Raw genomic sequence first — 27,699 nt, 5'->3', positions numbered from 1 at the left:
GAGATTTCATTTACTAGGATACTTTATTTGCAAGGAATTGAAGCTATCTGAACTTCTGATAATACAAGATAGAGCAAGTTTGACTTCATAATAACTAAGTTTTTTTCTTTTTCATATTAACATTCCTACAATAATTTCAATAAACAACTTAAAAATAGTAGAAACATTTTTGGATGGTTAACAATGACAGGAACAGATTTTAATCTTTACTTCTAACATAACAAATCAAACAAAACCCAACCATTATAGTAGATTCATCATGATGGGAAATGCTGCTGAATAAACTTGATTTAATGAGGTGGACATAGCTGATGACAATATGGAGAACTTTTTTATTTATTAAATTGTTTTAATGGCATCTGAGGTGACATACTAACAATTCCATCAGCTGGGGGGACATAACTATTTATATTATGAATTTTTTCCCTTTACCAAATTGGCTAGCTCTTAAACCTTCATCAAAGAGGCGAACTAGAATAACTTCAGTCAGGATTTCCTGTCCAAAAAGGGACATGCATCTTACAGTAGCTCTTTAGTGTCAAGATTAGAGATGAGCTTGAATCTTAAACCCTAGATCTGAAAATCCTTGAATTTGGGGTGTTGAATCCAAATCCAGATTTGTGTCTGAATTCTATGGCCAATAACTTGGATCAAACACCGAACGAAATCCCAGATCTGGACAACCACAAGCTTTAAGTGAGGTGGGAAAAAAATCTGGATTCGGACCTAAATGTTGTAGTCCAGGCCCATCTCTAGTCCCATAATAAAATAATGATATTTTGCACTTCTATAGTGCCTTTCATCCAGGGATCTCAAAGCATTACACTGTGACCTCTTTTCTCCCATTTCTCACCAGAGGGAGAAAGGAGGTCAGAAAGTGTTTTGCAAACATTAAGTAAGCTGCACAAAAACTTTGTGAAAGAAGCGTTAGTTTGCCCATCTTTACAGCTGGATGAAAAACAGGACATTTTAATGACAGTTTTTGTGAAAAAAATTAGTTCATTTTTCATCAAAATTCAAATTTTCATAAAAAATTCTGTTGAAAGCTTCACATTTTGCAATGTTCAAACCAACTCCACCTATGAGTAATCAGAATCACAAAAAATTTAAGGGACAGGTTGTGGCTGGCCTCTTTAGAAGCAGCATTGTCAACTCTCAAGATTTTTATCTTGACTTCCATGATATTTGCTGTTTTTCTTAAAGCTCCAGCACCTGGAGTCAGGTGAACACATGAGAATCTTGAGATTTTTTAATAAATACATTTCTAGCTCTCCTGGCTGCAGAGAAAAGCTAGAGAGCATGACCCCCCCCAAAAGCTCAACAAATGCAAGAAGGTAAATAATGGACCCCACATTTTAAAAACCTCATGATTTGTAAGCCAAGCTTATGTATTTTGGGGCTTGACTCATGGTTTTTGAATGGTTGGGATTGGCACTACTGCACAGGTGCCAAGCAGACAGCCCACGGTGACACACTGAGTCAGTGGAGAGCTGGGACTAGAACCTAAGTCCTTCATTCCCCACTAATTTATACCAGTGTAAATAAGGAGTATCCCTAAAAAAGTGAAACTCATGTAAATGACAGGAAAATCAAGACTCACAAGTCCATATTCAGCCTCACTCTTGAATCACTACATTGTACTCTGCCTCACCCTTCATGGAAAAGTCCTATATAATTTAATAGAAAAATTAAATACTTCCAATAGAATTCTATAGGATAATCAAAAATAAAAAAAATCTTACAAAAAGTATGCCAGTATTTATTAACTGTGGTAGGTTTTAAGATAACCAATACAAATCTATAAAATTTTGTCCCTATTAAATTCTAAAGGACTTTTTCATAAGGAAATGAAGACCATATTGTAACTCATGGCATTCCGGAGTTGAAAATCATAAGCAAAACTTTATCTTTTTATGCTTTAATAAATACATAATCCAATACAAATGCATTAAAAAAAAAAACTTTTAGCAGACCTAATCCTGCAAATCCTAATCCTAATCCTGCAAATGTGAATAAAAATGACTGATCTGATAAATGCCATTGACTGCAGTGGTTCTACTGGACTAACTTTTCTCACATCTGTTTGCAGGATTGGGTGCAGTTTTTGTAAACTCCCATTAAACCGCTGAGCCTGGTGAAATACTATAAAAGTCTGTGGTCCCATGACTTGGTCTAGAATAATTAGATAATCAAATTAAGGAGTTTTGTCTGGAGATAAGTACCCAAATTTGCATGGATTTAAATGTCTGCAAGATTGGGGCTTAAATGTGGAAAAATAAAGAATCCTAATTTTATAAAAAGGCATTATGGAAAAGTGGAGCCATTCCAAAGTTAACTTCTTTTTTATGAAACGAGTAAAGTCAAATAAAACAACAAACTATTTTGATTGTATTGGATTTTTTTTTGCAACTACTAAAAGTCAGTGTACATATGTTTTAAAAGAGGAAAGTACATAATTCAGTTTGCACAGTGTGTTTTGGACTGTTTAAAAGCAGCATTTACAGATTAAAAAAATGGAAACCAAACAGACTTTTTTAAAAACACCAATTTCTGTGCAAGAAAGATCACACAGGATGTCCATTCTTCCTCTATTGAACAAATTGATGGTAACATTACGATTCAGTAAACACAATTAAGCAAGTGCTTAACTTCAAGATCTTTAAATCAATGGGATTTAACCATCTGCTTAAGTTTTTTGCTGAATAAAGATGGTTTGCTGAATTGGACCCCTTGAAAGCTATAATACACAGATACTATAAACAAAATGTATGATTATTTATGAACTGCTATGGGACACATTCTGATATTCTTACTCAAATTGAATACCACCTTACTCCATAAGTAATACCACTGGCTTCAGTGGGATTGCTTGCAGAGTATGGTGTTACTCAGTGTGTGTAAGAGTATCAGATTCTGGCCCTCAATTACTAGACAACAAATATAAACAGCTGGACTTTTAAAAAACTTAAACATAAATCTTGAGCTCTGTTCAGGCACACACACAAAGTTAGTTTTTTTCCTTTTTTTGTACAAGATTATTAAAATGTAGGTAGATTAATCATAGATTTTGATTTCAGTTTACTTCTTTAGAAGCAGTCAAACTTTGGTCTTCCTTTTAACCTTTTTTTTTTGGCACTAACTGGGATAATCTTGAGAGAGAGAGAGAGAGAAAGAGAGAGAGAGAGAGTGTGTGTGTGTGTGTGTGTGTATGTGAGAGAGAGAGAGAGAGAGACAAAAGTAAGTCTGACAGAAAAAAAAATAGTGAAATTTAAGAACTTCAAATTGGAGCAGAAGACAGTGTTTAAATTCCCTCTGAATTTGTAAATGATGTTTATCTGTATTTTCTTAATATTCTGTCAGCAACTCTATTACAAATATACTTTATCTTAAAGAAAAACAAATTATTTTAGTGGTCATTTCCTTATGGAACACTGTCAAGATAAAAATAATATATTTAAAGCAGTTCTTTACCATGGTTAGTCAGATTATTAAAATTAAAATTTTTTAAAAAAATCTAATTCACTTTTAACTGTGTGGTGTGATTACAATATGCACTTCATTCAGCTTGGAAAATGAAACCTTTCGTTAGTTTCAATTTCCGACTCTTAAGTAATAGCACAATGGGTTGGTTTTCCAAAACTGGAGGGAAACATTTAAATCCAAAAATCCCAACACATTAATATTGAAAAAAATATGGAAACATTTCTTTTCATACTAGGCCAAGGCCTCAATCCTGAACAGATTTACACACATGTTCAACATTATGCCCTCTGAATAAGTCCTATTGATTTTCAGTGGGACTGCTCACAATGAGTAAAGTTAGACTCAGACTTTAAGGTCAGAAGGGACCATCATGATTAGGGCCCTACCAAATTCACGGCCATGAAAAACACATCACGGACCTTGAAATCTGGTCTCCCATCGTGAAATCTGGTCTTTTGTGTGCTTTAACTCTATACTGTACAGATTTCACAGGGGAGACCAGCATTTCTCCAGTTGGGGGTCCTGACCCAAAAGGGAGTTGCAGGAGGGTCACAAGGTTATTTGAGGGGAGTTGCAGTATTGCCACCCTTACTTCTGCTCGGCCTTCTGAGCGGGGTGGCTGGAAGCAGTGACTGTTGGCCAGGCGCCCAGCTCTGAAAGCGGCGCTCTGCCAGCGGCAGTGCAGAAGTAAGGGAGGCCACACCATACCATGCCACCCTTACTTCTGTGCTGCTGCCTTCAGAGCTGGGCGGTCGGAGAGTGGAGGCTGCTGACTGAGGGCCCAGCTTTGCAAGCAGCAGAGCAGAAGTAAGGGTGGCAACACCATGCCATGCCATCCTTACTTCTGCACTGCTGCTGGCGGCGGCTCTGCCTTTCGAGCTGGGCTCCCGGCCAGCAGCTGCCGCTCTCCAGCTGCCCAGCTTTGAAGGCAGCACCGCTGCCAGCAGCAGCGCAGAAGTAAGGGTAGCAGTACTGCAACCCCCTCTACAATAACCTTGCAAACCCCCCTGCCCTGTCCTGTCCTCCCCCCCCCCACATCTCCTTTTTGGGTCAGGACCCCTACAATTACAACACCCTGAAATTTTAGATTCAAATAGCTGAAATCATGAAATTTATGATTTTAAGAATCCTATGACTGTGAAATTGACAAAAATGGACTCTGAATTTGGTAGGGCCCTAACCATGATCATCTAGTTTGACCTCCTGCACATTGCAGGCCACTGTACCTCATCCACCCACTCCTGTAAATAGACCCATAACCTGTGGCTTTTACTGAAGTTCTCAAATCATGATCTGAAGACTTCAAGTTACAGAGAATCCACCATTTACACTAGTTTAAGCCTGCAAGTGACCCGTGCCCAATGCTGCGGCGGAAGGCAACCCCTCCCCCTCCCTGGTCTGCCAATCTGAGCAGGGGGAAATTCCTTCACCCCAAATATGGCAATCAGTTGTACCCTGAACATGTCGGCAAGGCCCACCAGCCAGACACCTGGGAAAAAATTCTCTGTAGTAACTCAGAGCCTTGTGTCCCATCTTGTGTCCCACATCTTGTGTCCCATCACTGGCCATTGGGGATTTTTGCTACTAGCAGTCACAGATTTGCTACATACCATTGCAGGCAGTTTCATTAGACCATCCCCTCCATAAACTTGTCAAGCTCAGACTTGAAGACCGTTAGGTTTTTTGCCCCCACTACTCCCCTTGGGAGGCTGTTCCAGAACTTAATTCCTCTGATGGTTCAAAACCTTCATCTAATTTTGAACCTAAACTTATTGATGGCCAGTTTATATCCATTTGTTCTTGTGTCCGTATTGGCACTTGAATAATTCCCATCCCTCCCACGTATTTATAGAGAGAAAACGTATCTCCCCTCAGCCTTTGCTTGGCTAGGCTAAACAAGCCAAACTCTTTGAGTCTCCTCTCATAAGGTAGGTTTTCCATTCCTCTGATCATCCTAGTAGCCCTTCTCTGCACCTGTTCCAGTTTGAGTTAATCTTTCTTAAACATGGGAGACCAGAGTTGTACACAGTATTCCAGATGAGATCTCACTAGTGGTCTGTATAATTGTACTAACAGTTCCCTGTCTCCACTGGAAATACCTCACCTGATGCAACCCTCGACTGCATTAGCTTTTTTCATGGCTGCAGCCCATTGGTGGTTCATAGTCAACCTGTGCTCAATCAATATACCCAGGTCCTTCTCCTCCTCTGTTGCTTCCAATAGACATGTCCCCAGCTTATACCAAAAATTCTTGTTGTTAGTCCCTAAGTGCATGACTCTGCACTTTGCACTATTAAATTTCATTCCATTTCTATTACTCCAGTTTTCAATGTCATCCAGATCTTCTTGTATGATATTCTGGTCCTCCTCCATATTGGCAATACTGTCCAACTTTATGTCATCTGCAAATTTTATTAGTACTCTCTCTCACTTTTTGTGCCAAGATCATTAATAAAAATGTTAAATAAATGGGTCCCAAGACTGATCCCTGAGGAACACCACTAGTAACTTCCCTCCAGCCTGACAGTTCATCTTTCAGTACGACCCGTTGCAGTCTCTCCTTTAACCAGTTCCTTATCCATCTTTCAATTCTCATATAAATCCCATCTTTTCCAATTTAACTAATAATTTCCCATGTGGAACCGTATCAAATGCCTTCCTGAAATGCAGGTAAATTAGATCCACTGCATTTCCTTTGTCTAAAAACTTGGTTAACTTCTCAAAGAAAAAGATCAGGTTGGTCTGGCACAATCTACCTTTTGTAAAACCATGTTGTATTTTATCCTAATTACTGTTTACCTCTATGTCCTTAACTACTTTCTCTTTCAAAACTTGTTCTAAGACCTTGCATACAGTTGAGGTCAAACTAACAGGCCTGTAGATTCCCAGATCACTTTTTTCCCCTTTCTTAAAAATGGGTACTATATTAGCAATTCTCCAGTCATATTAGCAATTCTCCAGAATCTGAGTTTACAGATTCATTAAAGTTAAGCATGTGTGTAAGTCTTTGCAGGATTGGAGCTTAAATCTTGAACTCCTTTCTCAGTTTCTACTAAACTCTTCCTTGATTTCAGTGGGCCTCACGTAAAAAGTCTAAGGATTTTGTCTATTAAGTTGTATAAACTATCAAAAACCATCTCCCCCAGCCCCACCAAACCTAAGTGTTGGGTCTAAAATGACTTGACAGTGTCCCTTTAAAATGAACAACTTATTCTGTATTCGGTATGTTGAATTTAATGTCTCTTTTAAACTGTTTTCCAGAAAGCGTTTAGAATATTACAGTACTTTATTTGTTCCTCCCTCAACAAAATGGATTGTGTTGTGGCCATTTCTCACCTTCCTGCTCTCTTTTTATCTTCTTCTTCTGTATGATGGATCCTTGATGGGGAAGATAAACTGCGGTTTCTACTAATCAAAGGGCTTTTAATAGTCAAGCGCTGCATGTATTTCTTCTCAGCAGCAACACTGCTGGCCACCTCCAATCCCTTGATATAAACTCCAGTGTATCCATGCCGGTGCAACTCGCTGTAGCTGCTCTCGCGCTGAGTAAACTCAAAGCTTTGAGTTTTCTTCATGATTTTCTTAAGTGGATGTTTTCTGTGGCGGGTAGTTGGTGACTGGACTGGCTCCAAATAGCAGGAGGCTGATCCTGAGGTGGAAACATTGTCCATATCTTCTGAGATTGGGCTAGTTTTTTGAAGCCCACCCAAGAGAGGAGTAAATGTCTGTGGTGGAGATGCATTAAACGGCACATATACATCCATATTTTGATTGGTGTTCTCCTGGTCTAAAAAAGGTGGTACTCCTGATGGCAGGCTTGTATGCTCAGGTTTATGCAATGGCTTAACATTATTATCCCAAATGTTATTATCAGTGCTAGAAGACAGTCGAGAAAGGGACTGACTTGGTTGTCTACCACCTTCAGTATCAAACTCACAGTTAACTTTTGCATCAGCTTCCTGGGGAACTCTGCGAGAAGTTTCTTTGTTGGAACCTTTGAGAGCTTCAGAAAGGACCTCTTCTAAATGGTGCCTTGTTTGCTGACATTTTAGCCATAAAATATTCCATTGTTTCAGTTCCTTTTTGCTAGCCAGACCCAATACCATCTCATTCACTTTTTGAAAGTTTTCTGCAGAAACTTTTGTAGCTTCTTGGTGGTAGCTCTGCAAACTCTGAATCACTGATTGAGAGTATTTGTTCTCCACAGTAAGATGTTCAAGATATTCATTACAGTGTAACATCCACCCATGTGCCTAGATTAAAAGTGAAAAATACCATTAAATAATAAGACCGTGTACTCACATAACACCTTCTGTTTTAGAATCTCAAAGCAATTTACAAATATCAGGGTGAAAGTCAATGTTGTACAGAGGACCAGCAAAAGGCCTATGCAATATTTAAGTCCCATTTAAGTGCTCATAATAGATCTTAACACGATATACGTGCTGAATAGGCATTGTGCTGTCCCTTTACACAGGGCTGAATTTTGCTTCTTATGGTATGTCTACACAGCAATGTAAGCCCAGGCTTGAGCCTGGGCTCAAGCCTAAACCCCCTTGTGTCCACACACCAATTGTGTTAACCTATGGCTTGAACCCAGGATTGGAGAGTCCAAGCCCGTGTTAAGCTGGGACCTGGGGTCCAAGCCTATTGCTTTCCTGTGTGCATGTGGCTCTGGCTTGACTCGGGTCCCAGAGGTTCTCCGGATGTATCCCAAAGTTCCGTGAGACAATTTCCTTAGTCCCCTCTATGCCAACAATCTGTGGTGCAGTCCCAGGGAGGGCGAGGGAATGGGGATGTGGGTGGGGAAGGAGCAATGGCCAGAGAATGGAGCTGGGACTAAGCAGCTGCCCTGCCGGGAGTGGGAGTGGCAGAGCTCCTGACTCAGCACAGCCAGGGGAGGGATGATCCCCAACACCTCAGCAGTTCCACCTCCCTGCAGGGCAGCCATTTGGTCCCTCTCCACTCTCTGGCCCTTGCTTCCAGCCCCTCTTCCCCCCCCCTCCATCCTTCCTAGGGTTGTGTGTTGCAGAGGTGCCCGGGCAGCATGGGAGCCAGCCCCAAACTTCCCCACCGCCTCCCGGGGATCCCATATCCCGACCCCGTGAGGTGTGGTAGGGGCAGGGATAAGGGATCCGGCCCGGAGGATGCTGGAACACACTGCACCATGAGCCCTGGGGATGCACTTCACTGCTCTGCAGTGGGCAGCAGCCAGGCTGGGGGTGTGTGTGTGTGTGTTTTCACTGATACCTTCATTTTATGTCAAACTTCAAAATAGACAAAACTAACTAAAAAAACAATCAAACAAAAATCCTGTTGCTGAACATCCCACTTTAAAAATTAAGAATTGCAAAAAGTTTCATTGAAATTGTTTGACAACCCTGGACATTGATGTGCTAATTATCCTCAGAACAGGTGCACATAGGCATTTTCCTGCCAATGTGACTCAGCCCAGCATTGGAGAGCCCAATTCTCAGATTAGATGGTAGTTCAGTATAAAGCCTTCTCAAACTGCCGTCATTCTACTGAGACAGCCACCAAAGGAGCTAATTGTGCAGTTTATGTATTTGTGCTCCTCATGGGCAAATGAGTCCCATCAACAGCACCACCACAGTTAGGAAACAGGGTGGGCAGTAGAGTTTTCCCACAGTGCAACACATTTGTAGGGCTAGGTCCGTGGCTCTCAACCTTTCCAAAATACTGTACCCCTTTCAGGAGTCTGATTTGTCTGGGGTACCCCAAGTTTCACCTCACTTAAAAACTACTTGCTTACAAAATGAGACATAAAAATACAAAAGTATCACAGCACACTGTTACTGAAAAATTGCTGACTTTCTCATTTTTATCCTAGAATTATAAATCAATTGGAATATAAATAAATTGTACTTACATTTCAGTGTATAGTATATAAAGCAGTATAAACAAGTCATTGTCTGAATGAAATTTTAGTTTGTACTGACTTCACTAGTGCTTTTTATGTAGCCTGTTGTAAAACGAGGCAAATATCTAGATGAGTTGACGTACCCCAGGGAGACCTCTGTGTACCCCCAGGGGTACACATACCCCTGGTTGAGAACCACTGGGCTAGAACATCAACACTATGGTGGGGGGGGGGAAACGACACTAGGCACTCTGGAATAGCGTTACTTTGACTAGGGTCTGTGCATTGCAATGTCTACTCCAGAGCCCTAGGTTTGAACACAGGTCAGAAAATCCTTAATGTAGGGTTAAAACGCTGTGCAGGGTTCCCTGACACGGGTCAGGTGATTCGAGTCTCACTAAACCTAGGCTTAAATTGCTGGGTGGACATACCCTTCGTGAATTAAGCCTCAAAACCCATGAAGTAGGGAAATATTATTCCCATTTCATAAGGTTTGGTGAATTGCCCCAGGTCACACAGGAAACTGTGAAGTAGCTGGGAATCAAACCCAGAATGCCTGACTGCCAATCTTGTATCTCACCTCAAGACTACTTTTTCCTGTCAAGGAATTTTGTTCTACAGGATTCAACCCTGCGGCCTCTTGTACACACAATGTAAGTCCTGATCCAGTAAAGTACTTAAGTGCAGGTACCTTTCAGCACGAGTACTTTCATTGAAATCAGTGGGTCTACCCATGTGTTAAAGTATGTGCGTAAGTGCTTTGCTGGATCAGAGCCTAGATTACTAAATTAATGACACACAAGTTAAGAAGTACTGTTATACTACTGGCAGTTGTTAACCAACTTATTTTAAAAAATTCTAAACCAGACAAAATATCATCTTTTAGGTTGTTCCTGGGAGCCAAAGAGTTCTTGTGACATAAAAGTGGTGTTTATAATGAATCTCAATGAAGCAATTTTTCTAAGATATAGAAGCTATGCAGAAAAGGTTTTCAACGCCAACTTTGAAATCCAACAGAAACTAGCCTTGTTTAATTTAATCTGCATGGATATTCTGTGCTACCTACTCACTAGAACTTTCAGAATCACAAGAAGGGGGGAAAAAAACAAAACCCTTAGGACCTGATTCTCCATTTGGGTACGCTGATGCTAATCAAGAGTATCTCCAGTGAAATCAAAGAACTGCACCAATGTAAAACAGATGTAAGTGAGAGGAGAATCAGGACCTGAGTAACAGTCATTTTCCTAGGGCCTGATTTTTGGGGGTCACCCAACAACCACTTGCAAAGACTTGAGTGTGGTTCTGTACTGCTCCCTTCAAAGGTATGGGGCTAGGCCCGATTATGTCCTCAAAGAGGATCCTGAATTTGCAGAGGCAGTGGACCTCCCCTCTGAAGAAACTGGAAGAAAGAACTGGCCTGTCTTCAAAGAAACCAGAGGTGAGTATCCTTGCTCTGAGAAGACAAGACCAGGATTGGGTGAGGGTCCTCCATAGTGTGGACACTTCAGATAAGCAGCCACATTTTTGGATGGTGGCCCAGATTGAATTCTGACCCTTTTGAGGTTGCCCATCACCAGATTGACTATTTTGAAGCTGATTTACCTTGTGCTTGTATAATTATTTTTCCAGTGGAGATCACAATCTTCTTGACCTCTAAGCGCCATTGGGCAGAGATCTTGCGTTCGTACAGTGCCTAGAACACTGGGGCACCAATCCTGATTGATGTTTCTGGGTGTTACGGTTATACAGATAATAATGTCTTACTGTGTGCTTTCACCTGTAGCTTTGCTGTAGTAAGGATGGATTGCTCTGTGGTTTTATACATATCATACATATGAAAAAGCTTGGGTTTATATATTTTTCATTTGATTCCCTTTACATTATAGAAGCAGAGAAATGATTATTTAAAAGGGTAAAGGTGCTTATTATGTCATTTGGCGCTTCATAATCGTGCAGAGGAAAATTCTGGCCAGTCGGGTATGTAAGTTCTTGGATTGCACATTAAGAGCAGTGTATGACTATCTGTGTATAGGGCAGATTTTAAAAGGTTTTGCCTACACATTCAAAAGAGAAAGAAGAGATCCAGGCTGTGGTCCATGCAGGAAAATCTGTCTCACTCTGGTGCTGCTGTTTCTGGCTGGGTTTATAATTTTATAATACTTTTTTTTTTTTTTAAACAGCTCCTAATTGCCAGTCTTGTGATTGCATGTGCAGTGCACAGGACATTAGATTCATTGAGACTCTGGGATCTGGGGAGGGAACAGCCAGCTTAGCGGCTGTTCGGTAGTTGCACCATAGGCATAGTCTGACTTCTATATAGGGTTGGGGCCTCCAGTTGGGCCAATGGGGCTGCGCACTGGTGGGAGAAGGGGCGGCAAATTATGTGCCCGCTTGAGGCTTGCAGTTTAGGCACGGCAATGCCCCTCCTAACTCCCCCCAAACTGCACTCATGGGTTGCAGTTACACATGTAATATCCTGCCTAAACTCTGCCTGTTCTTTTGACCCTTGGTGCTTCTGTGCATTTCGCTAGGACATGGCAAAACAAAACAAACAAACAAAAAAAGCACTAGAAGAAGAAGAAGAAGTGTCAGCACTGATACGTCAAAGAAATCTTGCTAGCAGGTGCAGTGTATAGGAAAGTGCATCAGTACCTCCCAGCACCTTGGGAGACTCACTAGCACCTCCAGTACCTTGGAGTGGAGGAGAAGGGGCTCATATAACACACATTTTATGGAATATTGTTGCACAAATATTTAAACTACTGTAAATCTGTATTGAACCTGAAATGTTTTTCTTACCGTCTCGTAAAACTCATACAAGTGAATCAGCTTCTCCAGCTCACTCTTCCTTTTCTCTGTCTGAGTGCTGACATTACTCAAATAACTCCTGAAGGCCTGAACTTTTTCTTCCAAATTCAGTGAGCAGTTCTTTTGTATCAGCTGCAGCCCTTTCTCACAATATTGCTGTTGAATGCAAAATGAAACATACTACATTAGTACATTGCTTCTTCTGCTGTTCGAATTCTTGTTCAGCATTGTCATTTACTCCATACAATATCAACAAATCTTGTTATAGGCCAATTGTAAAGTGAACAAAGGTCAAAAGCGAATAATCACTCTTGCTGATCCTTTGGGTTCTTTTTTTCTTTTTTTTTTATACTGTTCTGCTAATATAAAGTTACTGTTGGTCTTTTTTTAATCTAAATTTCTTTTGGGAAGCATAAAGAAAGAATATAATGATATGATGGAGCAAAAACTACAGTCAATTAAGCTTGAATATTTGAAAAGAATTATTACATGTTCAGAGGAGTCCTGGTTATGTTGCACTTAATAGCATCATGAGAACTTTTGTTTTGCAAGTAACAGCTCTCCTGTACCCTTCTTGATGTAATTTCTTTATATGAAATAGTTACAAGCTGAACTTTTCTCTTTACCAGGCTCTAGGAGGTTGCTGTGCCTGTGTACTGCTGTTCCTCATGGATGTACTGTGATGGCAGATCTGCACACTTTAGGGTGACCAGACGTCCTGATAAAATCAGGACTATCCCGATATTTAGTTGTTTGTCCCACCATTTGTCCCGATAATTTGCTTCAGCAGCTCTCCAGCTTTACTTTATTTATTTATTGCTTGGGGCGGCAAAAAACCTAGAGCCGGCCCTGGTGCGGGGGTGAGCCCGTGGCTGCCCCTCATGTGTCCCGATATTTTGTTCTTGTCATCTGGTCACCCTAACACACATGGCACTGTGGTGGGTCTTCAAAAATATTTAAAAGTAAACATTCTAGCACAGAAAGCAGCAATTCTTCTTTAGTGCAAGTGGTAGGTGTGTGTGGGCCCCATTGCAATCAAAAGAAGTCTTTCCATTTACTTCAATGGGCTTTGGATCAGGCCCTGTTATTTCTGGAACACAAAGTCCAGAGTTCTATTCCCAGTTCTACATGGGCACTTGAGTTATTAGTGTCATTTGTGATTTTTGTCATTTCTGGCCGCAGATTAATTAAAAACTCTCTCCTAAATTCCTCAACTATGCTTTGCTGTACTGAGAATTTGTGCAGTCCCTCTTGCACATGCATAGCTCTCCCTCTCCGTGTATTACTTGTTTTCTTCTTGGATATTAAAAAAAAAATTCCAGTTAAAGAGGCAGTAACTTTCCCAGAGCCACAGAGCTAGTGTTATTATACTACCAATAATCAGTGAAATTAACATTCTTAATCTCTTACATCTTTGGTTTGTATTTCCCCAATTAATTTTCTAGGCTATTGCCAATGCAACTAAAATAACAAAAGCAAAAACAAGTGTTCCTTAGTACAATACTTACCATCACTTTGTCACTGAAAACTCTGAATTCTTCTTGCTGCTTCTTCACACTTTCCAGAGAAAGCAGCTCTTGATCTAAGGGGCCAAGATATCTCTCGCTTTCATTTTCAAACCAGAGTTTTATCTATAGAGGATACAAGATTTGTTTTTTTTTTAAATTAAAGAGTAAACTATATCTAACACAGAAATTAAGCAACTTTATCAAAGCAAATTAAACTCTTGTGAACATACACCAAATAAATCTTTTAAATTTCTTTATTTCAAAACTATGAAAAAAAATCTCTCTCCTTATATACAATTTATCTAGAAAGCTATTTTATATACTGCATGTAGTAACAGACACTTTAGTCAAACATATATTAGTTTGCACCATATGTTAGGCCTCACCTTGTACTCCTTACACAGGCAAAACTCCCATTGAACTCAGTGAGAAATTTGCTTGTGTAGAGACTGCAGGGCAAGATCATTAGTGATTAATGAATAAAAATATAATTAGAACAGCTCACTGAATACAAAGAGCCAAAAGGTCTGTGCTAATTTTTAAAAACATTTATTAAAATATTTACATTTTCTTTACTCAGAATTTATTACAGATGTTTCCCTGACTTGGAAAGTTTACCCTTGTGACAGATATGCACAGATTCCTGCAATAACTTTGGGAGACCTTACTGAATTAAATTTAAATAGCTTTACAGTCCAATGTATTATAAATGCAAAGTTTATGTATTATTGTGGGATTGTACATAACTATTCTAGTGGGGAGACATGGCCAGTGTAAAATCTGAGAAGTGCTATTAGCTTCAAAGAACTATTTTAAACAAAGTACCAGACCAAAAAAAAAAAAAAAAACGTTCAGGACCCACAAAGTGAAGTGGGTTTCCCAGGAGATATCTGGGAGGAGTGGAATGCAAATCTAAGGACACAACCTTTTGAATCTATGCCTTGGGGAAAGAACCACTGCCTGGCTGATTACCTATTAAAGGTCTCTGCAGATCACAGACCCAGGCTGTAGAAAGGAAAGACTAACCTATGCATATGGGTTCTTGTTCTGAGCAAAAGCTGTTATGAACTTGTGACTACAGAAAACCCCCATGCTGGGGTTTGAAGGACTGAATCCTACCAGAGCCCTTGTTAGAACGGGGGGAGGATCTCTGGCTTATGCGCAGGCACGTAAGTTCTTTTATTGTTTTAATGTGTTTTCTGTGTAGTGCTTTCACCTTAAGAATAAATGTGCTTCCTTAGAAAGGGCTGTGTTGTAACCTGCAACTGTGGGCAATTACAACTGTTCATAACCTCTGAGAAGAAAGCAAAGCAGACTTATTTAGGCAGTCTGAGTTCTTAGGGAACTCACCAGTGTAGGTAGGGTCTGTGCAGCCTGAAAACCCCAGGTGAGGCGGCAGAGAGTTTCTGCCCAGGAGAGGTGACAGCTGAGGAGCCTGGAGCCAAGAGCGGGTGTCCTTGCTGGACCACAAAGGAATACAGGTGCAGTTGCCCTGAACTGTAACATTATTTGCACTGCATACACACTTAAATGGCCAGCCCAATATGTAGCTTATATTCACAGATTAATTTGGCCCCATGAATGGAAAAATGGAAGGTTAGCCCTATAGCTGGTATAAATTAAATCTCAAAAATAGTACTGACCTGGTCACAATCTTCTTCAAATTTTCTTATTTCTTGGAGATTCTCCAGTTGTTGGAGACACTTATTCGATATGAGAACTAGCCTATGGACCTCCTCATCTACTTGATTGTACAAACTTGTTATCGCCTCCATGGCATCTCTATGAGGGGGAAAACGACACATAAATGTCCAGTGCAAACACAATGCCAGAAGAGTCCACTCTATGTTTCAGAAGACGACAATCATCAAAGCTGTTAATTGGCAAAGCAAAGGAGGCTTGGGCCAACAAGCCAACAACTACAGAACGTATTAGTTGTATGTTTGCTTGTTCAACTCATCAAAGGAAAACGTATCCAACTCAGAACCACAGATACATGGCAGCCAAGATTTTCAAAAATGACCAGTGATTTGAGGTATCTCAGCTGCTGGGTGCTCAAGTGTGTGTAGCTCAGCAGACTCTCTAAGGCATCCAAACATCACTAGTCATTTTTGAAAATCTTGGCTGTTGCATATAAATGGAGTTGTTTCAGCCAGCCAGGCTGCACTAACCCAGAGCAGTATATAAAGCCTTGATTTTCAGCGAAGTTTCAAGTCTGCAGGATTACTCATGTGCTTAAAGTTAGGCAAGTGCTTAAACACTTTGCAGGATCAAGACCTTATTACAGTTATAAAATTCTCTGCACTCTGATTACCTAATCTGATCAGATTGGCATAATACCTGCCTATCTTAACTTCTGACTCCCCAGGTATGTGTCTGCCCACCAGCCCCCTTGCTATCTCACGCTGCATGAGGTATTAAATAATTGAATTAGGGAGGGCCCAAATCTCTCCAGACGTAAGTCTGCAACCAGTCTTCCATTATAAGACTGAGTTTCAGCCAGCCTCTACCCCCCACCAAAAATGGATATCTTAGACTTCATGTTCTGAAAATCTGAAGCTTAAATCCCAGTATATGATAAAAGTTTCTCTGAAATTTTCAGTTAAATTGAGAAGCACTTTTTCAGATGGAGAGATTTTAAAATTACTTCATTTTGAAATTTTTGGAAAATTTAATGTTTATTACTCTGTTTTGCCTTAGGTCGATCACTTCATAGGAACAAATGCTACATACAGCCCTAGGTGATTTAGATGTAAATCCCATTTCATTCACTGGGAACTGTGTATGTATAAATGAGGGCAGTATCTGGCACAAAACATCTATATTTGCTATTCTCCTTAGGAGGGAACAGGAAATCTGTCAAGGTGTACACATATCTTCCCCTTGTTACATTTCCTCTCTCTTTGGGATGACTACAATGGCGCCGCATTCTGGTCTACAAGGGTGTGAATTGTAGAGTGCTCTAACATGCTGCACTCTAACTGCCCCAGGCAGACCCTTCTGGGATGAACTAAAAGGTACCTTAGTTTGCATTAACATAGTTCTCAATGAGTGGTTTCCTCTCAGGCACACCCTCATGGCCTTGGGGAAGTCCTGCAAATGGCTCCTTGTCTCAGTTTTCCTCATGGCTCCCCAGTAACTCAGTACAAGTTCATCTTCCAGTCCAGTGGTTCTCAACCAGGGGTACACATACCCCCAGGGGTATGCAGAGGTCTTCCAAGGGGTACTCAACTCATCTAGATCAATGTTTCTCAACCTGGGGGTTGTGACCCCAAAGGGGGGTTGTGGGACGGGTTTAGGGTCACAAGTGAAGAGCCGGCATTAGGGGTGGCCACAGTGGGACCTGTGAAGCTCTTACATGCTTCAGCCCTTGGGCTGCAGGGCTCGGGTTTCAGACAAAGCTCACAAGAGAAAAACAAGCTCAAGTATCACACTGAAATGTAAGTACAACATTTATATTTCAATCCATTTATTTTTTAATTATATGGTAAAAATGAGAATGTAATCAATTTTTCAATACCACTGTGCTGTGACACTTTTGTATTTTTATGTTTGATTTTGTAAGCAAGTAGTTTTTAAGTGAGGTGAAAAACTTGGGATGCACCAGACAAATCAGACTCCTGAAAGGGAAACAGTAACCTGGAAAGGTTGAGAGCCACTGCTCCATCATAATTTATTAACAAAAACATAGTGCAAAACTCCATAACCAGTAGTCCCAAAACATAGTCTACATCCCCCAGTGCATGGAGCCTTTAAAACCCGGCTTGGTTCTCACCATCCTAGTGTCTTCCACTACACCTGGACTCTTTGGGTATGACTACACAGCAAAGAAAAACCAGCGACTGGTCCATGCCAGCTGACTCAGGCTTGAGGGGCTAGGCCTGTGAAGCTGTTTCACTGCTTTGTGGACTTCCAGACTTGGGCTGGAGCCCGAGCTTGGGACCCAGCCACCCCGCAGAGTCCTAGAGCCCCAGCTCCAGCCTGAGCCCAGACATCTACAGAGCAATGTAACAGCCCCGCAGCCCGAGCCCTGTGAGGCCAAGTTGGCTGGCAGGGCCAGCAGCAGGTATCTAGTTGCTGTGTAGACATACCCTGAGTCAGTCGTCCTCTGTCAGAAGAGCCACCCCAGCCCTTCCTTCTGGGGCACAACCCTGCTCTTCGCAGCAGGAACTCCCACATGCTTCTCAGCTGGGAGTGTCCTCATGTCTCCTCTAGGGCCCAGCTCTCTGGCAAGGAGACATCAGGGACTAAGTCGCTCCGCTGTTCCCCCTTCCTTCAGCCCTTGGCTCTAGCTCTCTGGTTTAGAGCCAGCAGGCATCGCCCTCTGCGGCTGCTCCTCTTGCTGTCAGTTCTTTCCAGCCCCTAGGCTCTGGGTAGGGGATGCCAGCCACAAATCCCTCTGGCTGCTCTCCCAGGAACCACCTTCTCTCTCCGGGGGCTTCCATCTCCTACCCCTCTTGTCTGATTGACTCAGTCTGCTCTGGCTCCTGACTGACCTTTTATAACCCCAAATGCTGCCCTGCATGCTGAACTGGCCCAACTGGGAGCACCTGGACGGGAATAGGAGAGCCAAGCCCAGATTCATATGATGGGCCAGCGACCCTGTTACAGTGCTCCTATAGGACTTCATCGCTGCCAGCTAGGTGTCTTCTAGTTCACACCAACAGGGTCTACATGGGCAGTTTAATCGAGCATGTTGTGCTCTCTACAATTCACACACCCCCCCCGCCGCACACACACACTGGACTGCAGTGCCATGTAGACAAGTCCTTTCTCTCCCTTTTCCCTTCTCTGATTAACATGGGTCTCCGATGCAGCACTTGTTGCAAAGCAAGCACCTACCGGTAGTCTTCTGTATTGCAGAATTCCTCTTTCCTGAGTCTTGCAAGGATTGTCCCACCCTCTAGCCTTAATGTTACCAGCAAGGCATCTTCCAAAACAAGTTTCATCATTGTCTTGTGTTTGTCAATTAAGTCACTGACTTCCTATACAGAAGAAACACAATTAATCTCATTTTACCAGAAACCTAGCTAGTGTATTGGTACCACAGCGTGGCTAGCATGGCTTTTATAAAACAAATCCATGGGCACATTGGTCAGGGAAGTAACAGAACCCTGTTAATGCCTGGTTCCCACCTGTAATTTTTGCCTTACATTTCCCAGTGTTGCTTCTACTGGTGGAGCTGAACCAGTTTTAGCAATAATTTTTGGCCAAAACATGATGGAATCTGAACTACTCTCTCATTCACTACACTTGGTCCCTCAGGTTGATTCAGGCACTGTGGCAAGGCAGTCTGGGGAAGCCTGTAGTATTACTGACTAAACTGTGCTTCTTTTGTAGACAGAGGAATTCAATTTCCAGGGCTAGTAAACTGGCACCTTTAACAGAAAATTATTAAAAAAACCATAATTAGAGATGGGCCAAAACTGAAACCTGGAATCCAAACTCCTTTAAAATTAAAGGGATGCAAATTTGAATGACTATACCTGAACCCATCCCTATAGTTTTGTGTTGCATTAAAAAAAAAACCCAAAGGGTCTATTTTCTAGGGTTTGTTTTTCAGGTGTGGCAGAAACCTTATGAGAAGGGCTCATCTTGCAAGATGTCTACAATCTTGGTTTCAAATTTTGTGAGAACAACTCATGGGACATTGGTGCTTTCAGATCTAAACCCTGACACCCTATTCTGACCTCGTAACTGAATGCTAGTCTAAACCTGATGCAGACAGAATCCAAATATCTCCTCCTCAGCTTCTCTCTAATAACCACCATAATATATTACTGAGCTACCTCAGGCTTCCAGTTTTTTGAATTCAAGGCATAGCATTTGTGACATCAGCTAATACTTACCTGCACTGTACTTAGGGTTCTGTTGGAGTTCAGCGAACAGACTGAGTTCTGTAGAAAGACAATGGCCTCTTTGCAGTTTGTAATAAAGGGTTCCAGTTTCTGCAGCAATAAAACACAATGACAGGTAAAAACACTCAAAAAGACAGTCTCAGGAAATAGCTTTGGCTTCTTAAACTTGAAGTGTCCTAGATGGTCACAATGAGTTATTTGTATGTTAATTACAATAAGGGCTTGTCTACACGTGGTTTTTGTACTGCTTTAACTATACCAGTTTGAAACCAGTATAGTTAAGTGGTACAATCCCCTTAGTGTGGGTGCAGCTATACCAGTATAACTATTCCTGAATGGGAAGTGGAATAAAGGGAATAAGTCAGACTAATAAGGGGAATAAGCTACAAAGATAAAAGGCACTTTTATATCAGAATAACTGCATTCACACTAAAGGCTGTATAGATCTATTTCAGTAAAAAAAAATTACTCCCTTAACTGAAATAGTTAAATGGGCATAAAAACTGCGTTTAGACCTTAGACACAGATTTGTTTTTTTAACATCAAAATAGGCATAGCCTTAAATAAGGTCATTGCTTTCCAAGTCAGTATTTGGAATGTGTGGTTATATACAGTCTCTATAGACCCCAGATCTTCATCTGGCATAGCTCCATTGACTTCACTGCCAGAGGACAAAGTACTGCACATGAACAAAACTTCAGGGCCCGTTACTGACTTTAACAGAGCTAAGCTGATTGACACCAGTTGAGGACCTGGCCATAGTGATTCAGATACGTGTTAGAAAGTGAGTTTGGCAATTCTAACATAATCCAGAGTGGAAATCTGTCTGAATCCTGCAACCACGACATAGCTGAATAGAGGCCAAGGACTGAGCAAGGACTGACTTAGCCGGGGATTAACAGAATACAGCGGCAGAGCCGTGTGGGGAAGTTTCAACACCACCTACATGCAGCGTACAAGACTCTAGCTAGCACAATTTGTTTCTTATTTTTATGAGGAATAAAAGTTACTAAATTCCATCATGAACATTCTAAAAGGGAAAATAAAATCAGAGGCGAACAAGTAATGGGAGCTGCAAGCACTATCTTACCTTTCGGAAACGTATCCAGTCATGGTGGTTATACAGAAAGGCTCCATCAAATTCTGCTGTCAACTGGGTACAGTCAATGTGCTTTTGCAGAGCCTTCAGTGATGTGAGGACTTCATACTGTTAAAGAAAAATTGTGAATGGAGCTGTATTAATGCCATAAATCAAACTACTGGGAAAAACGTACATAGTGCCAGTTGTCAAAATCTTTTACAGAATCTCTTGAGACAGAGGACCAGATCCTCAAGCGGGTATAAATGAGTGCAGATCTAGTGAAGTCAAGAACTGGGCCTCAGATTTTCTTCATGTGTAATACTCTGTCTTCTGGAATGGAAGTCAATGGAGCTATGCAAATTTGCACTAGCTGAGGATCTTGCCCAAAGCAGTACATCTTATTTGTAGAAAATATTTTCTATTACTATTATATATTTGTTAAAATATATATAAGATTGAAGGGAAAAAAATCTCAAGTGACTTCTGTCTCTAACAACCATCTATGCCAACAGAATATTACATATAAAGAAAAAAAGAGACATTGTTAAAAATTCTTTGGGTATCAAGTTTTATTGGGAGAAAATAGTATATTTTAACTCTACATACAAAGTTCAGGAGAACAAGCTTCTGTTCTGATTGATTTGATTTAAATAATAAATTCATTTCTGGTCTTTAACTTCAGCTCCCTTTATACTCATTTCAAACATCCATCAATTTTGTATTTTTAAAAATATTTTATTTATAAAATTCCTGCATAGGAAACAACAGCAGTAAGTCATTATGTTATTGCAGAGAACACAATCCACACAAACATACTTCTGACTACCCACTTATACAATTCAGCAAACCGGTTTACGCAGTAAGTCTAGCCATAAAAGGGCAAATTCTGCCACCCTTGCATTCCTTACATGACAGGGCTGTTGTGAGGATAAATACATTAATAACTGTGATGTGCTCAGACATCATGGTAATGGCGGCCACATAAGTACCGAAAATAAGATTTGCATTGAGAAGCATGTTATAGATAGATATAGATTTCAGTGGCACTACTCGCACAGTAAGGTGCTACTGAATTGGAGCTACTCAAAGTATAAGGTATTATTCAGTGAGCCATAGTAGAATTTGCCCCTTAAAAACAACAAAATCAATTTCTTCTAAACAAAATAAAATATCATAAAGTTATATTTTGCAAAGTAACTTTTCATAACAAATTTTAACTTTACAAAATATCATGCACATTCTTCTTAATGTTACCTGAATTGCAGTATCTTTGTCAGGTCTAAATGCAGATTCCTTCTCAGTCAATATCAGGACACTATGAATGGAGTGAGGAACTGCACTCTGGAAAGCAAAGCAAAATGAATTTAGAGAAATGCTTTATTATAAACCTCCCAATTTTTTTTCCTTTTTGCTGTTTTTTAAAATTCAGCTTGATTGGTTAAAATGAGCATCATAAGACAAGCAATATCTTTAAATCGTTACTTTTAAATAATGTATTTTTCCTATAATAAATGTAGTTATGGGGTCAAATTCGGTTCTTTTTGTTGCAGGAGCACATTGTTTTATTCTTCAATAAAATTAACTTGGATTACTCTACAACTGCAATTATGTTTTCTTAGTGACTAACCTATGCTGTATGTGTCCTTGCTTTACACTACGTTATTCCCATAAGGCATTAAAAAGCCTTAGGTGAAAAATGCGAACAGCACAAAACAAGGACACAATAGCCTGCAATGATCATGGTCAATCTTGTCTATCGCACATATAACTGTATTTGTGGTTCTCGCATTGGTGTGACCTCACATATGTGTGTTCACCTGTAGTGTTTGCTGAATCCTCATAGGTTGACATCAACATGAGACTCCATCATCATGTTGTAAACTATACACATTCAAACAGTAACTGAAGTTTAAATACTTTAACTAATAAAGGATGACATTCATATTTCTTGCTTCATGCAGTATTGCTTTGATGGTGTTTTCTCTCTTAAAGAAGTGGCTGTTGGAGAGGGTATTAGGTCTCAAAAGACACTGCATGGGTATTTTTTTTTTAATCCATCAGTTAGGCATTTAGGGATTTATCCAACGCCTACTGAAGTCAATCAGTGTTTCCTCTGCTTTCAGTGGGTGCAGGATCAGGGCCTTATTCATCCCAGTGCTGGAGATAAATTTGATGTAGGGCCTTAAGTAGGTATTAGATCACTATTACACCTTCCTTATTCTGCAACTCTTATTCAAACAGAGGTTTCAGGAGGCAGAGCACATGAGTTCGCTGCCTGCCTACCATCCATCATTCTTGCCAGTGAATTTTAGGCCATTTGGTGCTTCACATAGAAGCACAAAGCAACTCTTCATATTTTAGCCCTAAATCTTGATCGGAGTGCTTCTGTGTCATCATATCCATTGTGACTCCACAGCTTGCGAAAAAGACTTATTATTTCTGTTACTATGACACAATGTACTATTGGTGTTACTGGCTTTTTTCATTATTAGTATTCTGTGTTCTAATTTTCTGTTATCTTTACCTAATATTCCTTCTCGTTTTCCATCTCTGTGTTTGAAGGATACTTCAGAAAACACTGCTTAGCCATACACATCAGATGTGCTCTAATGCAAAGACTGAACATTGGGACGATACAGGCTGAGTGGCAGAGTTAACTCTGATTTCACCTGGGACTTGATTATAATTTTACAGTCTGCCCAGAATCAGAGGCCTGCCCTGAGACAGAGAACAAACACTGAGAACAATTCCTCCTCCATTCCCCCTTTGCTCTGGGGGAAAAGTAAATTACTTGTCCGGTTTTCCTGGAGCAGCTTACACCTCCCTATGCTTGGTGCCAGGTCGCTCCACTTACCGGTGCCCCCTGTGAGTGCAGGGTTGGGCCCTGCAGCAGTCCTCAGGGGAGTGGGGGCGGGGCTGGGGCAGAGCAGGGGTGGGGGCCACGGGGAAGCAGCAGAGCAGGGGTTGGAGCAACACGCAGCTGTGCAGGGCATCAGGAAATTTGGTGCGGTGTCCAACACAGCTGCATACTTTGCATATGGGTAGGGACGGCCCTGGTGCCAAGGCTCCTTCCCACCTCCCACCCCCTCTAAAGGCTCTTTATGAGGGTTCCTAGGCAAGTAGTCCCCGTCCTGCCTGCATGACCACAGTCACAACCAGTGCTGGGCTGAGGAGGAAATAAGAGTGAGCTGAAGGCTAAGACAGTATAGCCTTTGATTCTGCAAGTTAAAAAGAGGGAACTTATGTTATAAATAGAATGACAAGAATGATAACAAATCCATCAGTCCTCCCTCTGAGCCCTTTCTACGGATGATGTATTAAGTCTTTAATCACAGCAGCTGCAAAGCTTGCTGTAATGCAGAGTCCAATGTACGTTTATGGCACATGCTCAAGTGGCCACATTTATATTTGAAGCACATCGGTCACCTTTCCAGATTGGCAAAATTAGTATTTCATCTTTGTTGTTTTTCAAAAGTTCAACAGTGTTTACTCCTGGCCTGTGGGAAGAGAGTATCTGGAAGCCCACATTTTAGTTAGGTCTCCTGCATGTGCACTTCAAAATGAAAAAAGCCAAACTAATTGATTTTTTTTTTTTTGGTGTTAATGGCAACCCATTCTCCGCCCAAGCACGCAGACCAAGTTTCAGCCCACTCTAAATTGAAATGGCTAGTCTAAAAACTTAAAATATCTAAACTCTAAAAATGGAGCTGACAAAGGAAAAATTGTCAAACTGTTATAGTTTTATTATAATGAAATTAAATGTATCTACCTAATTCCACATTTTCATTGCTTTCATTTGAGACAAATACCTTCTTAAACACTGTGCCAAAAACAAACTCATTTGGTTCCAGGATTCAATTCATCATCTTGTGATGACATGTTTTTCCTCAGCGCATATCTGCCACATCTCAAATGTGTAATATACTTAAGAAAACACTAAAGCCATCTTAATAAAATAATTACATCAATATGAATTCAGTAGATTTCCTTTTTTTCAATTTGGTTGCAAAGCCATTTAGAAGATTCAGTTACAATGAGAACTTGAGTATTTGATGGAAATTTTCCCAGTGCATATTTCTTTTTTCTTGAAACTGTTTGCTTCGGTGCACCAGCTGTGTGTAGGAAGGGCAACTATCTAGATCTAAGTGATACATATGGTTAGTGTCTGTCTGCAGCTGTGGGAAAATGGCTGTGTAAAACTCACAGGGTGATGTTAAGTAAATGCAGTAGCTGGAGGTACTTGCACCTCAAGTCTGAAAATGTTTGATCTATTGTTACAATACTCAAGTTCTGACTAGAACCATAAAAGATTAAAGATCAAAAATCATTTTGCTCTAGTCTTCTACTTTGTTTACTTTGGGCACCTGACAGCACTTTGGAAACAGTTAGTTCCACTGTTTCCCTTTTTTTAGGCAGTTAGGCCTCATGCAGGTACTATGTGGAGCTGATTATAGGACTGCAGCATCAGGCAATCAGTTTCCTCTCGTGTTTGTGTGGATCTTCATCCAATAAATGGACCGGCGAAAACATTTTAGGGAGGATGGTCAGGAGAATAAGAAGGTTTAATATCTGAAACTACTTTTAACTTTAATTTTTTTAATTGATCAGATGGACAGCGTAGTGTCTTTTTAATCAGAGTGCAGTTATAATATAGGGCTTGTGAGGGTAGATGGGAAAGAGTGAGAAGCTGGGAGGAATCATAAAAAAAAGTCATCATCTACAACAACTTGTTCTTGTCTTGTTATTTTTCTCCTTGAATAACAAGATTACCATATCTACATCCTGCGCTGTATAACCTTAAATGTCAACTATGGCACAAAGCAGACGCTCCATGGGAAAATTTCGCTCCTCTCTCCGTGAGTTTTCAATGTTTTCATTTTGCTGTTGTCATGATTCAGAAAGAAGGCTGGGGTGTATGAACTTTGGAAGAATGTCCATTTTCTGATTGTGATTAATTCTGAACTGAACAAAAAACACTTCACCCTTGTCAAAGGAATCCTGATGGAAGCCAAGCACATTGAAAAGCTGTTGTGATGATGACGTGCTAGAGTCACTGTAATGTCAAAATACGTTGTAACAGAAAATCAGACTAGAAGATACTGAGATCTTTGTGCTAGTGTCTTTTCCTTTTTGAACTATTCAGTGAACCAGCACTAACAGATCTTTAGTTTCACTGTGCAAACAAAAACAATTCACTCCATTAAAGACAGGAGAAAAGTTGGCCTCAGTTGTCAAGACATTCTGTGTAACTTTTATTTTGCTATTTGTTTCCCTCAGTGCACCAAACTACAGGTTAACAAAACGATTGTTGGATAATATCAAATGCAAATGAATCTCCATAACAACTTCCCAATAAGCTGCTCTAGTCCTACTCACTGTTTGAGAAAACCGGACTTAATGTCAACAGACAGAGCTTTTTTTTGTAGAACTAGCACTAAACTCCTCTCAAGAACATACCATACTTGTAATTTTGTATTTTAAATCTATTCCTTCTAGATTTATATATTTATACCTAATCTGCTTTAACTTTTTCAACTGATCCTTTGATGATCCTATTGTGTATCACAAATTAATTTTTTCATGTGCTGAATGGAGAAATTAACTCGGAAAGGAAAGAACTACAACTGGCATTAAGTTTAACACTGTAAGCTCTTTGGGACAGGAGGCATCTTTTGATTGTCTGTGTGCACAGCACCCAGAAAAACAACACCCCAGTACCTGATTAGGGGCCTCTAGGTGCTACCACAATACAAACAAACAACAATTTTTAAAAATACTAAGATTTTATTTTGTGCTCTTAAACAATGCACCATAAGCACTACCACTTACCTGTAACGCTGTGAAAGCTTTGAAAAGACCAGGACTAGGCTGGCACTTACGAGCATCCACTAAAATAACGAGCCCCAGATCACGTACTTCCTTCCTAGAAACAGAAAGGCAGATATTTCCTAAGCTGCGTTTCCTCTTGATAAAAGTATTTGCTAAATATTTATAAAATTGTATCCAAACAAACAGGTTGATGATTGGGCCATCTAGAACAAATATATTTTATTTCCAGTCACAAATAAAGCAGCAGACAGTATATTACGCAGAAAATTATTATGGGCAGGTCAGCCCCTCCTATTAAAAAATCTGTTGTAGGAGCTCAGGGGTTGGAAAACTTGTGATTCCCTCTCAGAGTTTTCTCCAGATCATACCGTCAGGGATGAACAATTTGCTGTTGTGTTGTCTCTAGATTCCTTGTGGCCCTTCCCATTCTCCTGCCAGCATAGCTTCCTCTCCAGTTGTCCACTGTATTTAGAACTCTGCCCCCCCCCACCCCCGATGCCTTAAAAGCGGAGTTTCCCCTGTATGGAATGGCTGTTTGGTTAAGATAATACAGCCACAGTAGATATCCTCCAGGTTTATGGGGGGGCGGGGGCAGGGGGGAGTAACAATGTACCTAGACAATGGTCCCCCATCCATGTCCAGATCTCTATCCCTGGAGAAGGCTCTCTGTGAGTCTGGAGATAGGGCTGGTGGTGTCAGCCAAGTAGTTGGGGTCACTTTTCTCATGAAAATGTGTAGATTTCTATGGGGAGGGCGCTCTCTGTATAAGGTCTGAGGGTGGGGGAAATGATCTGTAACTGTAATACTAAGTTGAAATGAGTTCACACTCATGAAGAACTAATTGCATGGCAGACTGATGCCTTGTGCTGGAGTGTCAAATGGTAATATCCCTATTTTTCAGATAGACTGGTGTAACTGAAATGCTTTCCCTAATATGAGGGTTTTATCATCTAGATGTAAACATTTATTCTGAGTTAAACGTTGTAGGAGTTGCGTGGCTTTGGAGAAAATTATTAGATCCGTAAAAAGTTTTAGCATTAAATGAGAAGGCAAAAAGGAGGTATGATTCCCAATACATTTGTGCTCTTACAATCCAACTTTTCAGTTAGTCAAGATTATAGACTCTATGACTCGGATTTTAAAACACACTTTCAACAAATGTGGGTGCCTGATTCCCTCTATGCTACTTTGAAAATCCCAGCCCATAACACTAGCGAATGACACTGCTATTTTCAGGGGAAACTACAGTAT

At 40.6% G+C, this 27,699-nt stretch overlaps 1 protein-coding gene across 1 annotated transcript in view; it reads right to left on the bottom strand.

Moving 5' to 3' along the window:
- PLEKHG4B (pleckstrin homology and RhoGEF domain containing G4B) overlaps positions 1-27,699 on the bottom strand; it is a 132,040-nt gene that overhangs the window by 36,400 nt on the left and 67,941 nt on the right. Inside the window, exons 6-14 of the mRNA XM_074945162.1 lie at positions 26,449-26,542; positions 21,874-21,960; positions 20,629-20,745; positions 19,530-19,628; positions 18,523-18,665; positions 15,324-15,462; positions 13,681-13,803; positions 12,164-12,328; positions 6,820-7,736 (exon numbers count right to left, since the gene is read on the bottom strand). Of these exons, the coding sequence (XP_074801263.1) occupies positions 6,820-7,736; positions 12,164-12,328; positions 13,681-13,803; positions 15,324-15,462; positions 18,523-18,665; positions 19,530-19,628; positions 20,629-20,745; positions 21,874-21,960; positions 26,449-26,542 (1,884 nt within the window). The remainder of the gene's footprint in view (positions 1-6,819; positions 7,737-12,163; positions 12,329-13,680; positions 13,804-15,323; positions 15,463-18,522; positions 18,666-19,529; positions 19,629-20,628; positions 20,746-21,873; positions 21,961-26,448; positions 26,543-27,699) is intronic.

Source organism: Natator depressus, chromosome 2 (assembly GCF_965152275.1).
Source record: "Natator depressus isolate rNatDep1 chromosome 2, rNatDep2.hap1, whole genome shotgun sequence".
In the NCBI taxonomy this organism is placed as follows: Eukaryota; Metazoa; Chordata; order Testudines; family Cheloniidae; genus Natator; species Natator depressus.
Note: the sequence above shows the minus strand (reverse complement) of the source record. Positions and strands in the feature narration are given on the sequence as shown.